At 41.1% G+C, this 16,511-nt stretch overlaps 2 protein-coding genes across 6 annotated transcripts; both read right to left on the bottom strand.

Moving 5' to 3' along the window:
• Window positions 1–588: 588 nt before the first annotated feature.
• On the bottom strand, window positions 589–12,325 carry popdc2 (popeye domain cAMP effector 2). Of its 3 annotated transcripts, none has more exons than XM_034109967.2 (4): window positions 11,456–12,325; window positions 7,332–7,440; window positions 5,992–6,424; window positions 589–1,286 (listed from the first exon to the last, which is right to left on the bottom strand). In XM_034109967.2, the coding sequence occupies exons 1-4, from the start codon at window positions 11,941–11,943 to the stop codon at window positions 1,204–1,206; spliced, it is 1,113 nt and encodes a 370-aa protein (XP_033965858.1). In that variant the 5' UTR covers window positions 11,944–12,325; the 3' UTR covers window positions 589–1,203. The 3 variants fall into 3 exon arrangements, 2 of the variants coding, with proteins under 2 accessions (XP_033965858.1, XP_033965857.1); XM_034109966.2 differs by having other exon boundaries at window positions 5,904–6,424; XR_004554296.2 differs by having other exon boundaries at window positions 1,196–1,286; window positions 5,847–6,424.
• A 1,074-nt stretch (window positions 12,326–13,399) lies between these two features.
• On the bottom strand, window positions 13,400–16,470 carry cox17 (cytochrome c oxidase copper chaperone COX17). 3 transcript variants are annotated; one of them, XM_034110116.1, is made up of 4 exons: window positions 16,360–16,470; window positions 15,261–15,392; window positions 15,078–15,176; window positions 13,400–13,532 (listed from the first exon to the last, which is right to left on the bottom strand). In XM_034110116.1, the coding sequence occupies exons 2-3, from the start codon at window positions 15,377–15,379 to the stop codon at window positions 15,092–15,094; spliced, it is 204 nt and encodes a 67-aa protein (XP_033966007.1). In that variant the 5' UTR covers window positions 15,380–15,392; window positions 16,360–16,470; the 3' UTR covers window positions 13,400–13,532; window positions 15,078–15,091. The 3 variants fall into 3 exon arrangements, with proteins under 3 accessions (XP_033966007.1, XP_033966005.1, XP_071063105.1); XM_034110114.1 differs by having other exon boundaries at window positions 15,053–15,176; XM_071207004.1 differs by having other exon boundaries at window positions 13,400–15,176.
• Window positions 16,471–16,511: the final 41 nt, after the last annotated feature.

Consider the following 16,511-nt stretch of genomic DNA (forward strand, 5'->3'; position numbering starts at 1 on the left):
GTTTTAATGGTGCTTCGAGAAACTTCCGATGGGGGAACCGTAGTGATTTTTGGCCTTTACATGCACAAAAACAGATATACCACACAGCAGACAGTCACAGAAAACAAACTACACTTTCACTGCACACACAGAGCTTTATGGAGAAATCTTGGCCCCATGAAAATACTTAAAAAAAACGTTTTCATCTTAATCTGTTTGTTTTTTGTAGTCAATAACAGGACAAATTATATGATTCACAGTTTACATGTGTATATTAAATACTCAGTTACAGAAAACATGGTCTACACAGACATTGCAATATATAAGAGTTTTCCTCGAGATGAATTTGGCATCAGATAAATAAACTAAAAGTGGAAACAAATCTAAACCGCCAAGACATTTCTTGTCTGAAAAGTTCCTGTGAAGTATGCAAAACATTTTCCAGACAATTTAAAAGGAAAAAGAGTTGAGAAATGCATGCTGACTATTTCTAAACTGTTGTTTAACGGGTCGGATCCAGAAAATACGTAACAAAGTTATAGTGTTCTCTGTAATATAAGTTGTGGGAAGAAAAAAAAAACATGAACAGTCAAATGTAATCACATGAAGTCAATGTCTTACCTTTTATTATTGGTAAGATGAACACTTAATATATCCGTTTGAATTATTTTCATACATTTAATATGCTGGTAACGTGGAAGCCATCCCTCTGTCCTCAGGTACATATATGAAAGTGTCATTAATATGTATTAAATGTCAGCATGTCCCTTCTTTTTTTTGTTGAGAATTGTGACAGACACAAAATATTTGTTCATTTAGAAGTGTATTGGTTCACTTGGTGTTTACAAAAATCTATTATATAACATTTTTGCTCATTGAAATATCTATATTTTCTAATTGAATACATGTGGTGGGTCCCCCTGCTTCTAAGATTTTAAGGCAGATTTGGTGGCATTAATGCTTCTTCAGAGGCTTTAAATCATGACCAGATGACACGAAGAACTTACAAATTGTGGACATAACATACATTTCAGTTATTATGGTGATGAATATCAGCTTTCCACAAGTATTGATTGGTAAAAGATATCAATATTATCCTTATCACTCATACATGAAATAGAGAGAAGGAAGGTCTTCTCCGTGCTCAGGCCTGATGTGAACTGAGGTGAGGGAGGAGGAGACTCACTGCTGATAATGATTAAGTGTTTCCGGGAGAAACTGCTCTCACAGTTTGGGAGTGTCGGTGGGAGCCAGCGGCGCTCTGCCCCTCAGGAATCGAGGTGGAAGTTCCCCGTTAGCATCCAGTCCTGCAGAGACAACATCCAAGCTTCTGTTAGGATCTCATAGTCACAAAACAAACTTTACATTTCATTTAGCTGACACTTCTATCCAAAGCGACTTCAAATAAGTTGGATCAACCATGAAGATATGCTGCTGTGTCACTTCAAAACTAAGAGCAACTTCAAAACATGGCAAATTGCAATCAGTGTCTTCATCATCTACTAAATACATGTACATTTAATACCATCATTATCATAATGAGGTACTTTTACTATACTTGATTACTTCACTTTCCACTCCAGGTAAACATTTACTATTTACTCCAGTTAATGTATCTGACAGCTGGAGTTAATTTTCAGCTTCAAATGTTAAAAAACAAGGCATTGTATAGATTTATAAAACTTGATACTGTAATGCAATTTAAACTGTCCAACAGTACTATTGTGCTTGACCTCTAGCTATAATATATGGGCAGAATGGTCACTTTCAGAGAGTTGTAATATCAAACCCTACCAATTAATTTGACTTGGAGATTTTACTAAAGTTAAACATATGACTACTTTTCCCGCTACATCTCAAGCTGTCCCTCCTTCATTAAAGCCGCCCAACATTAAAGCCGCCCAACATTAAAGCCGCCCAACATTAAAGCCGCCAAACAAACCAAACCCTTCTCTGACCCCCGAGCTCTGAAATGTGATTCTCCACCTGTGATTGGACGAGGACTGTTTTTGGGATAGTGGGCCAGCAAGGGGAGGGGGGGGTGAAGCGTGTGAGGGAGGCGGGGTCAACAGATGAGCAGACAGACAGCCAAATTGCGGCCGGGCTCACTGGATTAATAGCTTTCTTTTGGACATTTCCAAGCCGTAATCCTCTTCTGATAAGAACACAGCTGCTGACCTATCGACCTCTCTGCTCTTACAACCTAATAAATTGAGCCTTTAACACATTAACACACACGCACACACACACACACACACACACACACACACACACACACACACACATCTTTTGTTACTTCAGATAATACTTTTTCATGCCCTTGATTTCCAGTACAAATCAAGTATCCCCAAATGAGTTGATTGGGCGAAGAGGTTGCCAAGAGTGAAGCACCGCTAGCTGGTGAGGATGGCCCAATTCCAATCCACCCCCTACACACTACCCCTCCATTTGCGCGTTCGCTTGGAGGGTCCGCCACATTAAGTGCTGTTCCAAACCAACGAGTGTGGAGCATGGATGTATAATAAGAACTGGATACAGCGTCGGAGGCGGGGTCTCGTTCTTTCCTATGAGAGCTGCTCATTGGCGCATGAGGACAAAATGGCCCAACTTTTGAGAGAGCGAAACGTCACAGATTACCCATCATGCCTAGCTGTCAGAGCAGAAGAACCCGTATGTGCGCTCACAGAGCATGCAGCCCCTTAAGCCCCGCCCCCCGAGCTCCCACACTCGGCTTAGTAGAATGCTTGGTATGGTGTGGAGGGGGAGTGGGTTATCAAGCCCTCAAACAGCGAGTCTGCATCAAGCCCACAGGAAGTGCGCCAGACTCTGATGAAAATATTCATTGTGTCCAAACGGCGGTACTACAATTTCCGTATCAGTCCGTGGCGTCACTGGGCCCAGAAAGACTTTTTCTCATTGACTAACATGGGGAAAGAGACGTCTGTAAATCAGCGGAGCATTTTTAAAAAAACTAAATAAACTAACCAGAATGAAAACATTTTTAGCCCTTATTATAATCATTTGGTCCTTAAAGTTGTACAATGCACTAAAAGTCGAATCTAGATTTATTTTCTGTCTCCATTCATTCTACTGAGTGGGAACTCCGGGGGCGGGGCTTAAGGGGCGCTTGCTCTGTGTGCGCACATACGGGTTCTTCTGCTCTGACAGCCAGGCATGATGGGTAATCTGTGACGTTTCGCTCTCTCAAAAGTTGGGCCATTTTGTCCTCAGGCACCAATGAGCAGCTCTCATGGGAAAGAACGAGGCCCCGCCTCCGACGCTGTATAGAGAGGCGAAGTCTCTCCCTTTCCGGTGGACCCCATGGGACCTTATTTCGGAAAAATTATGTATTGAAGTCAATGGCGAGAGAAAACGTATCTTTTGATCCCGTTTGAATTGTGCCATGAATTACACATATGATGTTTGTCAATCTTAAAAAATCATTTCCATGTCAAAAAAGTCACAGTTTTTCGTAACACTGTTGAAATATAAGACTATGAAAAGACTACAAATCCCAGAGTCGCATAAGTGATGTCATAATTGTTAAATATAAGAGTAAGATAAGATAACTTTAACAAGATGCCTGTGTGCTTTGTACCAGGTTGTTATCATACCAGCAATGGGTCTTGCTCGTTCTTTCGCTTCCCGTCTGATGAAAGGACCAGGAGTGGCTGGCTGGATCAAGTTAGCTACCTAGCTAGTAGTAAGCACGTTAGTATTACAGACTTAGCCTTGTCATTTTCATTAGCCTTAACATTAAGTAACATTAAGTAACCCAAAATGTTAAACAGTAAGAGTAGTAGTCATATTTTGTAAACCCTTTGAAGAGTACTGTCACACCGGTGTGATCATTCTATAATACACCCGGGGAGACATGCTAATGCTACATTAGCATCGGCGATCTTTTCTACTTCATGCTATCTGTACAAATGGTTAACATTGAACATTAAAAAGGTCAGGCAGTTCAGGGAGAATCGAAGGAAGGCAGGCAGCTTTGCATGACATTCTTCTGGACGTGTTAGCATGTCTCCTCCGGGGGCATCCGGGCTTAAACAGTGTATTATAGAATGATCACACCGGTGTGACAGTACTCTTCAAAGGGTTCACGAAATATGACTACTACTCTTACTGTTTAACATTTTGGGTTACTTAGCTGGGTTAGCAGTTTGGGTTACTTACTGGCTACTAGCTATGTAGCTAACTTGATCCAGCCACTCCTGGTCCTTTCATCAGACGGGAAGCGAAAGAACGAGCAAGACCCATTAGTATGATTACATCCTGGTACTAAGCACACAGGTATCTTGTTAAAGTTTGTAGTCTTTCTAGTTGCGTATTTTTCATAGTCTTATATTTCAACAGTTTTACGACAAACTGTGACTTTTTTGACATGGAAATTATTTTTTAAGATTGACAAACATCATATGTGTAATTCATGGCACAATTCAAACGGGATTGAAAGATACGTTTTCTCTCGCCATTGACTTCAATACATAATTTTTACTAAATAAGGTCCCATGAGGTCCACCAGAAAGGGAGGGACTTCGCCTCTCTATACAATTCTTATTATACATCCACGGGGTGTTTCTCAATGTCGAGTAAAGCTGCTCCAGAGCCACTATTTCAAGCATACTACGTCATTGAGTGCCGCCGAAGGACTGTTCCAATGTCCAGCATACTTGGAATTCTACCGAGCCTGGCGTACTTTGTAGCGAAAAATTTCAAGGCTGCACATGTGTAGACTCCGGTCTTAAAATCCCCACAATGCTTTGCGCACGGACCAATTTCCCCAAATCTGTGGCGGAAAATGTAATGTGGGGCCTCTCATATGACGCACACCTGCACACTTGCTCGCCTGTTCCACTCTTCGTTTTCCGAATGCCAGGAAGTATTCTTGCCTCGCTTCTGAAGCAAGTGACTCGGAAGACGTGCTACCAAGCAAGCGTCCTCGACATTGAGAAACACCCGAGGTCTGCATCGGTGCTGACTTCACGTGCTACCCTGCCTGACCGGACTCAATGCTGTGCGTGCCCGTCAGGAAACAAGCTGTTTACAAGTAGTTCCTGCAAACATCCACTGATAAACTGCGATGTTAACAACCTCATGATGACCTCATATGTTTTTAACTTAGGAACTGTTTTAGTCTAGAAAAAGGTAAATGTGTGCATTTTATTATAAAGTTGTGTATGTTTACAGACTGTTGCAAAAACTAAGAAGCTTATAAACATCAGGTTTAAAACTAAAAGAGCTTTACAAAAAAGTAACACGATTAAAGAGGTTTGGAGTTTTATTTTAGTTATTAATTTACATTTTTTGTCAAAGAGATGCTGATTTGAAACCGTTGTTAAATACAGTTACGGCATTTCCTGTTTCTGACGAAAAGAGGGTAGGCCGTCCCAAAGCTTGCCGCTGTATTTACTCCCTCCATCTGACAGGAGGGAGCCTCGTTGAGCTGCGAGTGTCACTCCGTCACGGAGTGGGAGTGGGTAGGGTGTGATTTGGAATTGGGCCGATATCAGTGCAACAAGCCCAGTGCATTGTGGTTGTTGTAGTTTTTTTAACTACATTTTAAACGTAGCTCTTTTCTACTCTTCTGGATGTGCATTCACAATTTTACGAATGGTTTCTAATAAAAAATACGGCCCTGTTTTAGGAAAAAAACGTCCAGCAGTTTAATACTTGAATGAATTTAGCCATTCTCCGCCATTGCATTTAGGGTAATTTCTGTAAAGTATACCCATATTACTACTGTTCTGTTTTACTAGTGTTCGTTTTACTTTGAATTCGGGTTAGTAAGAAATGTGCATTGCAAGCCCCCCACGCACACACTAAGCATGCACCCCATGTCTCCGTGCAGGTGAGGTACTTACATGTAGCTTAAGTGGTGACCCAGTGTGTTAGCCGCAGCCCCCTCCATGCCCCTCTACCTCAAATAATCCCTCTCACTGCCATAATCCGTTAAGGAGCCCGCCACATCGGCAAAATCCTCCAGGACCAGGCTGGTTGAGTCCTCACCGGTGGGCAGCTCGGGGTCCGACGCCCAGGGGATGTGATGGCGGTCGTTCAGAGGGGTCTGGGGGTCTTCCAGGTGGGGGGTTCTTGGTCCCTGCAGGCTGGGCTGAAACTCGTCGGGATCTGAGGTCTCTGAGGACCGATAGGTCGGTGCTGGGTCTTCTCCCTGATGATGAAGATGCTCTTTGACCTCGCTGCCCTCGCTGCTCTGAGAGGAAGGGGCCAACACGTGGTAGAGGCTGGGCAGGCGGATGTCCAGCAGCATGCCGCACTTGATGTATAGCTTGTCGTTGAGGTTGTAGAGCTTCTCGGCGATGTCGTGGCCCAGCATGACGGAGAAGATGCGGGAGATATAGCGATGCTTCGACATCAAGAGGTAGAGGCGACGGCGACGCCACGAGATGTAGCGAGAGTCTTCTTCTGCTGTCATGGTCACCTGGGGGGCATTAATGAAAGACATTAATATCAAAGAGTTAAAGGCACCTAGTGGGGTTTTTGACCGCTAGCTGCTGGATTGAGCAGCATGTTAAGCTAGCAAACATGGACGTTAACATTGTCAAATTTTGATTAACCTATGTTTTAAAAAGCGAATTTAACACATATTTGCACACTTGTAGAGAGTTAGCTCCAAAGGTTGATACTACTTAACTGTCATTTACTAGGTAAAACTAGAGCCAACAGTTGATTAGCTTAGCGTAGCATGAAGACTGAAAGCTTCTAGGTATAGTCCAAACTTTAGATCTGTTTAAGTGTACTAAACTTTAAATAGCTAGTTTACTAGCAGCCCATATTAACACAAAATGTTAACACGCAAAATACTCTAAGGCCAGATTCAATTAATTGTAGGGTTCATTCATGCTGTATCCAACAAAACAAAAACAAAGAAAAGCCAAGCATCAACTATTTTCAGAATCTCAAATGTGTTTTTTAAGCTTTTCTTTGTAATTTAGTGGTAATATAAGTATGTTTGGTTTTTTTAGAATGTTTATCTGATTAAAAACTAGAGAGTAAACTGATTTATTGATAAGGACGATAACAGTTAAATGCAGCCATGTTTCTGGTTGTAGCCTACACCTCATTAATTAAACATAAGCATAGCCTTTCTGTTTGAAAACCATGTCAGCTAACCCTCGAAGAACCTCTTCTCGTCTTTAAGTACGCTAATCTAAAGCAACAGGATATGTGAATGGTAGAAGACAACTGCTTTGTTCATCTTATCAGTCATACACTGAGTCCGATATAACAAAAGACAACTTGATATCCACGTCTTTGTTTCTTGTTCCAAATCCTTTACTGCCACATTCTAGATTTACAAACCCTCAAGTAAAGTAAACTTCCTGTACCTGAAACTTTCCCTCCTCGTTTGGTCTGAGAGACTCCCACTCTGGAGAGTCGAGGAACTGGTGGCGGTGGATGTAGTGCAGGAACTGACCCTCCAAAGATACATTGATCCTGAGGGAAAGAGACAGAAAGAAGGTTTAAAAGACAGAAGGGATTAGGAAGTAATAATGAAAGTTGAAGTCACTTTGCAAGTCAATCTTGGAATAAATATATCTGCCAAGGCCACTTCACTGAAGACTGCAGTTACAGTGGCTGAAAGTAAATAAGTTCATTTAGTAAAGTGCTATATTGACATTCTTGTACTTTACTATTTCCATTAAATACAATGTTATACTTCTATTCCAACTTTTGTGGAGGCAGACATTGTTTTCTTTTAAATTCACTACATGTAATTGACACTTAAACATTAAAACTAACTAACATATGATTCTGCATTAAGGACATTGGGACATTCCTCCCGCTGAAGGAAGTTTTATTTAATAAAAGAATAACTTCCCGCAGAGTGAGATGATCCAGCACACTGAACATCAGCCTTCATGCATTACGTCATTAATGTGAGGCGAACATCAGTGCGAAAACGATCTGCTTCATGTCGATCACCTGACATCTACTGGAAAAGGTCAATTATTCTTAAAAATAAAGCATTCTTTTTTTTTATTAAAGAGAGTTTAATGTGTGACTGACAGCTACAAAGGATACAAAGTCAATGACAAGTCTAACTGCAAGTCACTAACTATGCAATACAAAACCACAGTGTAGAAATACTCTGTCAACACTTAAAGGTAGGGTATGTAATTTTGGAGAAACCAGCTCGAGTGCGCTAGAATTTGAAAATACACAACCGAAAAAAATCTGCCCCTTCCTTCAGACTTCCTTACAGAGCCCCTCCTCCAACACGATGGAAGGCTGACAGGCAGGTAGGCCATCCAGTTACTTTAGCCGGGCCGGCTCAGATGATTGGTCGTGTTTTTTACAGTACTACGGCTTCCACAGATGATGTTTTTGTATGTATTTATTGTCAAAGCATTTAATATATTCATTGCTGTCATGATGTTAAGAGCATTCCATGGAATATAACAAAAAGTGTTTCTGAAGTGAATTACATACCCCACCTTTAAAGTCTTTGGTAAATGGACTTATTTTCCACCACTGCTATAAACTAATAAAGGAAATCTAAAATGCAAAGGATCGTAAATAGGGGTATTCTGTAATAAGAGGAATGCTTATTCAAGTGTTTCTTCACTATTTATAGCCTTTCTTTGTGGAAAAATCTTTATTTAGACTCTTCAAAACAACGGGTGTTAATTAACAGCTATTACCCCAAATAACACTTCTCTCTACAAGGAGTAGGGATTTACACTCTGGTGCTATAAATGTACTGCAGAGACTGTAGGCTACTTTGTTGAATGTACCCTAAAGCATGTGGAACGCTGTTGTTTCAGCAGTTTCATACAGTATGTGACCTATTTTCTTTCTACTCATTTACTCCCAACAACTTTTTTACCACACAAAAGGAAGGGTGAGTTGAAGGGATGTAAGCAATAATGGTGCTATTGAACATAAGTACTTGAATTATCTTGAGTAAGTCGGCCCCGATTTCCGGGAAGAAATTGCTTTTATGTTTTTGAAACTGTTTGCGTTGTGTGCATATGTTAAATGATATTAAAGAGGCCTTTTTATGCATATTTTCAGGTTCATCTTTGTATTTAGTGTCTCTACTGGGACATGTCTCCATGCTATAATGTTCAAAAAGCTCTTTATTTTTCTCATACTGCCTGTGCTGCAGCACCTCTTTTCACCCTCTGTCTGAAACCAGAGCCCAGTCTGCTCTGATTGGTTAGCTGGCCGGCTCTGTTTTGATTGGTCAACCGCTTAGAGATGTCCCGCCCCATAGCCTATCACGTACAATGTGTTGGAGCGCTATCCAATAAAAGTGTGACTGTTACATAGTGATGTCACTTTGTGTGGCCATGTACAGCATACCAAACAGGAGACTGGAAAGGGAAACTAAGAAGAGATGTTGACTACATATCAGTAATGACGATCTTTAAATATATTTACAAAATAAATGAGTTTGAACATGAACAAAGTAACACAAATCATGATATGCGTTTATGTTTGTCTTGTTTTTTGTACACTGAACTGTGAGCAGCATGGCTATGTTTTTTAAAGAGAAGCAGTCTGCATCCACTCGGGTCCTAAAGTACAAAGATGTGACCAGCCGGCAGAGAGCAGAGGGACGACACAGCGGTGAGTCACTGCCAAAAATACTCTGTTTACAACATTTCTCTTGCGCCGGCTCCAGGACTGTGAAATCTAATGCAGCTCTACTTTGAGGATGTTTGGATGAAGAGGATACATTTCCTGTGACCGTCACACTCTGCCAACTGCATGAAAGAGTCCAAAAAGAGGCTAGTTCTGCATTAGTCAGTAAAAAAGAAGATTTCCTAAAAACAGAAAGAAGTAGGATGAATTAAGACTAAGAAGTACTACAGTGTACATTATTATAGATACACCCTTTTGTCTGTTAATTGGAGTGACACTAAAACCTGCAACAACAACTAATAGCTGTGTCTAAAAAATGGCAAAGTAATACAAGTCTTCTTTATTAAAAAGATTAAATAAAATACCCAATAACTGCTTTGGGAAGCTTTTAGTTTGTACGTTTCTTTGAGTGTTTGGAAAAAGAGATGCTAAGAGGTTTTAAAGTGCAATTTTGGGATACTTGAGTATTTCCATTTACCGCTGCTTCAACTCCATTATATCTAAGAGGGGGATCATTTACTTTTTGCTCCACTGCATTTATGTGACGACGAGGGTTGGACTTACAAAATATAGTCATGTTCTTAATGCATGAAGAAGAAATGGTTCATATACATTCATTATAATCTAATATAAATATGCGTTCTATTTTGACAATTAGGAGCAACGTGGCAAAGAAAATGTTTTTTGCATGGTTTAACTTGTCATCTTGGTGCACTGTGACATCTCTGATCGGTGTGGTACTTTGATTTAAAACACTTTAAATTACCAATGCAAATTATTTATTGTTATGAAGTTCTCAGCAGTTCCACTTTAGCTTATCGGAGCGTTTTAGCATCTTGCAACTTAGTTTTACTCTCACTCTAAAATGTTATTAAAGAAACCTGTACACTATCAGCTCAGCAGCAAACAGCAGACAGACACAGTTTAAGATTAGCTGGTGAACAAAGTGAAGCAAATAACATCTCAAGAGAGTTGGTGGAGACCAAAAACAGAGCTAAAAGAAACTGAATATTTGGCTTAAAATCATAGAGTAGCATAAACCATCCTATTAAAATGTTATCAGGCCATTAAATTACTATTATCAGTTGGTTTCACTACCATTTTAATGTTTCAAGGGGCAAACTGCACCCACCAGCAGGCCAGAAGGTGCATAAGAAACATGATGAAAGGGTCGCAGTTTTGTCAGGTTTCACTTTTAGTTACACTGCACTAGGGTAAGGCGCCAAAACTACGTGGTTGGTCCTAGGAAAAGATTATGATTCAGGTTAAAATAAGTGCAAACTAGTCATGTAACTTATCTTATGTATGGGAGGTCTGTTAAAATAACTCAACGTTGACTTCTTCATACAAACTCTGGTCTCATGGGTGAAAAGTAATGTATCAGTCTTCATACTATGTCAATCACCAAAATTCCTTCTTTGGTCCATTGACATTTACTACAGCCGTCCTTTGATTACACCGTCCAGTGATTATATCGGTGAGCAACCAATGTATAATAACAGCCTGAACCTACTTGTAGGCCTCTGCTAACCAGATAACTGATAACAGCCATTTAAAGGACTGATATCATTCGAAGTAGGTGCTTAACAACACCTCCAAATGAATGCTAATGTCTGCCAGATGTAAGTGTAAGTATAAGCAACTGTTTGCCAACACGTTCACTGTGTCAAAGTTGATAGAACTGATTTTGTGGTAAAAGCTTGTTTCCACTGCCTGTATCGAGCAAAACATTTGTATTGTAGGTTTAAGAAGTAGTGTTTTTTACATGTGTGGTGTTGCTACTTTTAACCAAGTGTTGTATTATGGTAGGGACGTGGTGATTTGCATTATGTCAACACGTAATTCCCATATGCACACACACCTCCCAGACAGCAGAAAAGAGAGCTGGTCGATGGGCGTCTTTCCCTCCACAGCGTACGTCTCTCCTGCTTTTAGCTCCACCACCTTGCTCTCAAAGGCGCCTGCGATCTGCTGGAACACCTGGACGGGCACGCCCAGCGGCAGGTACACCGCCTGGTAGAGGGAGGTCATCTCCTCGCTGCGTATCCGCTCCTGGTGCAGCCGGTACAGCAGGTGGCAGATCTGACCCAGGCAAGCCAGCAGCAGGAGGAGGTTCCAGGTGAAAACGTCCAGGCCGCACATCGTCATCCAGCCCCACAGGGTCATGCACCCGAAGGCTGGAGTCAGGAAGCCGAAGATGAAGAGGCACCCGTAGGCCCCGCTGCCCCCCATGTAGCCCAGGACCAGCATGGTGTTGCCCAAATGGTAGATGGCTCCCTCTGTGTTGTTGGTCCAGCCATCGCAGAGAGGAGGGAAGAACAAGCTCTCCAGCAGAGTCAAGTTGCTCATGTTTGTCTTCAAAATGACAAGCTGAGGAGAGGCTTCTGATGCACCAAACTAAAACAGTAAATTCAACTTCTCGTCCAATGAACTGTGGTGCTATTTATGTCCCGTCAACATGTAGAAGTAGATGTTTTTGTTTGTGAAAAAAAAAAAATGCCGACAGGAGAATGTCAGAAGTGTGTTCCCTTGGCGTGCCGTGGAAAATTCCTCAATGTGAAGAAGTTCTCACGGCTCTGTTATCGAAACACAGCTGGAATGGGTTTCTTCTGATTCTCTCATTATCCCTTCCTCTCCTCAGTCTTTCCCTCCCGAGTCTTCCTGACGTCTCCTTCGCTCTGGCTATTTCTCTCAGCCACCGGCCTGCAATGTCGAGCCAACAGCTGGAAGAGAAGGGATAAGGGAGGGTGGGCGTTGATATGGGCCCTAGAAGGATAACCATGTTTGGAATTGAAACCCAAGGAGGAGAGAGTGGTGGAGAGAAAGCAGGCCTGCTACTTAACATAACAGAACGAGAGGGGGAGAGAGAGGCAGGAAACGGGAGAGAGGACAGGGACTATAACAAATATCTGTGACAGGGACTCAGTGGTACATACAAAAAACTGCTCTTACTTTGCGAGTCCAGTCTTCTGTCAGGAGAGCAGCTCGTCAGAGCATATTTAGAGACACGGAACAAAGTAGGATGATTGCACAGGTCAGATTTCAGGTGGGCCTATAAACACCAACACCCCTCACAGATCATGCTCTGCCCTCAGCCAGGACCACTCGCCTCTCTTTTAAATACATTTGAAATTCAGCAAACAACTTTTTAAAGAGGCCCAATTATTCTTTTTGGGTTATTCCCTTTCCTGTAGTGTGTTATATAGGTTTGTGTGCATGTAAATGGTCTGCAAAGGCTAAAATCCCCAACAGGAGTTTTTTTCCCACTCACTGTCCCCTTGTTTACTTCTGTAACATTATGCAACACTTGTGCTTCTATTGTCTAGCGCTCCAACACATCGTACTCGATAGGCTTAGGGAGTGGGCTCTGGTTTCAGACAGAGGGTGAAAAGGTGTCAAGTTTCACTGTCAAAACAGTTTGACAAGCAGACAAAATGATCTAGAATGCTTGATACCCTAACCCTACTAAAAAGCTTAACAATTCCAGATAAATACAATTACCCTTGTAATACATGGACTGGCATTAAGAGGGTAAACAGTTACTGTAAACGCTACTGCAGAGTTGCTGTAGCTTAGCATTTCCAGCTGGATTTTTGGAAGTGTCCAACTAGATGTCCACTATCAGGCACACTTCAGCAACACTGACCCACTACAGGGGAAGAATGCAGATATGCCAAGTATTGACTTTGCAGGGGCAGAAGTTATTTTAGGCCTAAGTGCATACCGGGGACAGCAACTGTGGGGGGGGGGTTCAGAAACCAAGAATACATTTGCAAGTGCATTAAATCGACATTAAAACAACCCGTCTTGTTGCATAGGACTTTTATTCAACATATAGAATTTTAGACAGACATTTTTCAAATTCAGAAAAAAGGTATAAATAAGGAGGGGGTGGGAAAGAAGAGGGGAACACCAGGGTCGTCTTGCACAGCAACACACTGCAGGAGAAAAAACAAAAGCGCTATGATTAAAAGCATAAACAACCTTGAGTGTCGTTTGCAAATGTATAAAAGGCTTATGATGAACCCTGAGATCAGAGCAAACAGCCTGGTCAGTGAACAACATGTTTAATGATTTAGCTGTGTAGCATAATTTCCAAGTAGTATTTCTTCCAGCCTCGTGCTTCAACGTTCTCCATTTTACAAGAGCGAGTGAACATAACGCGATGCCAGCCGGCCAATTGAGCTGCTGAAATGTGAAGCGAGCCGCGCGGCTGCAGGCATGTTTCATGTGTGGTCACGCAAGCACACAAGACAGTTGCTCCACTCCCCCCTTCATTCTCACACACCTCGCAGCACACTCATTACACGATTTTCTAGTTTGACACTGCAGTACGTGCAAAACAATGGAAGAAATCAGCATTAGCCAGGAGACAAAGAAAGAGGAAACTTGACACTGTAAAGCCGAGTGAATACAAATGGCTTCATTAGTGCTACTATTTGGAGTTAATTAAATTAAGTTGGGCATTTACATGGTTCACAAAATGGCAGATGCTCACTTACTAATGTTTTATAAGAAAAATATATGTTAGAGGGGGTAGGACCAGAACAGTTTTTTTAAGCTTCTTCTTGCCCCTGTTGAACATGAACAGAGACTATCTGAAAATTATTTTTATTTTTTATTTTTTTGGTACTTTGTTATAATTATTAATCCGAGTGAAAAAAGAAAAAAAGAGAATATATATATATATATATATATTATTGTTATATTTTTTTGTTTCTGACATGTTCAATAAATTGACTAAACTAAAACACCAGACTGATTTGATTCAAGTTGAGCTAAGGTTATCAAGCTACATTTGGCAGCAGTGTGCCATCAGTACAGTCGAATACAACAACAAAAAACAGACCGTACAAGTTCTGTTGGGTATATTTTTGAAGCATCTAATGAAATGGAGACGATATATAAAGTTTAGAGGTCACACAAAGCAAAACGCAGATTTTTTTATAATTGCATCTTTTAGACTTACGAAACGTTGCGTTCACCGTGTGCATCAAAGCCATGATTCACTTTTAAGTTTGCATTTCTTTTTCAGACTTTGAGCAGCCAGTTTTACACAAATGAGGTCAGGTTGTTTTGAAGGCCTAGTAAGGCCTGCAGGAAGTCTCATTAGTATCATAACAAAAAGGTAATTGAGGGTGAACCGTTCATTACATGCAGCGTTTCGCACTACTGCAAATATGTCCATGCTACTTTTAGCCATGCTGCCGTGTCTAAGAACAGAAAACACAATTGACTCTGGACATTTGTGGTGAATGTTCCCACGTAAAAGCACATGTATTCCACCTGACAACACCAATCATTTCTCAAATTGTACTCGATTATAATGACTGCACTGGTGTTCTAGTCTGTCTTGAACAAAAGGTGAATCGGTGACAGCTCAGGTTTACAAATGACCCAGCAGGAAGAAATTATACTCGCAAATAAGTTGATAGACAACATGCGGTTTGATGCTTACCACACACACACACACACACACACACACAAAATGGAGTAGTTATATCTTGAATCCAAGAGCCCTCATGCAGTCCTTGTGTGCATCGATCAGCTCAGTGCAGCTTTCCGCTCCCTTCTCAATGATGCTGCAGGAAAATCAAAAACTTAAATTAAGAAATGTTTTGTTACAGAGAGAGAGAAGCAGTTTCATTCTTTGGACAGTTACTTACCAAGCATCTCTGACTTGCTTAGTCTCTGGACAAGCACAGCATGCCTTCAGAGGCTTCTTCTGCTCAGGGGCCTCGGTCACAGCAGGAGCCTCCAGGCAGGCAGCAGACACGGTCGACATCTTCAGGCTGAAACTATAAAATGTATAGTTGTCAGATGCTTTTAATACCTTGAGCGGCAGACTTGAAACGAAGGCACTGACATTAGAGAGCAGTGTTTTCACTTTCATTTTGTTCCTGGGGTTATAACTAGTTTCTAAAGAAAACAGACAAGCCCTCGTCAATTCACAGAGGCTGACCTTCAGGATAGGCAGAAGGAGCTAAAAGGCATTAGATCCAAATCTAAAGTTTGACATTTAATAGAAAAACAGCTGTAAATAAATGTTTAGCCACAATAAAATGGTCTTGGACAAGTGTAATGTTACATACAACCCAATTAAGTATGCAAGGTCTTCCTGTACAAAAGACTGCTTTCTTTTTCCACATTTATATCAAATGTGTTGAACATATAATAAAGTTGCTCCTATATCCGTTTAAAATCATTGCAGGGCTGCATATTACCTAAGTGTTGCAATTTATGTAAAGCATAGTGAGAACCAGGAACTAGGAACTATTTAGCAGCCAACAATTCAAAGAAATTATAAACCCATCCACCAAGAAAAGTACAGAGCAAGATTATGCACTTTGCTTAACTAGTATTTGGAAGAACAACAAAAAGGGATTCAAAACAAAATGTAGGTAATGATAATAATGTTTGAAAGCCTAGTGACACTGAAGGGTTGGACTGATGTAACGTTAGCTTAGATGACAGCATCGGCACAAATGCAGCACAAAACACGTGCATTTTCAAATGATAAAAATGATACGTTCAAGTAGAGGAAACACCTGGACAGAAACATCATGTGATTTGCTGTACAGCTTTAGCCACAGACAGCATAAAATGGCTTTAAGAGACATTGCATAACGTTCAGTTGCTAACGGCTGCTAACACACACGTTTATGTAATGCGGTGTCATGGCGGATAAATAATGCATTTAAGGTAACAGAAAGCGTAGTGTATAAGTTAAGACAGCAGCTGGGAGATCTTCATCATGTTACTTACTTGTATGGAGGCCGGAGGCTCAAGTTATCAGATGATTTCACCTTCAAAAAGAAAGTAACACGATAGAAGGAAGCTCACGTGTTCGCTTTTTTAGTCAAAGTCACGTGATTAAAACCGGCTGCAGAGGCTTCTGGGAAATGTAGTAATTATTC

Source organism: Pseudochaenichthys georgianus, chromosome 21, assembly GCF_902827115.2.
Source record: "Pseudochaenichthys georgianus chromosome 21, fPseGeo1.2, whole genome shotgun sequence".
Taxonomy (NCBI): Eukaryota; Metazoa; Chordata; class Actinopteri; order Perciformes; family Channichthyidae; genus Pseudochaenichthys; species Pseudochaenichthys georgianus.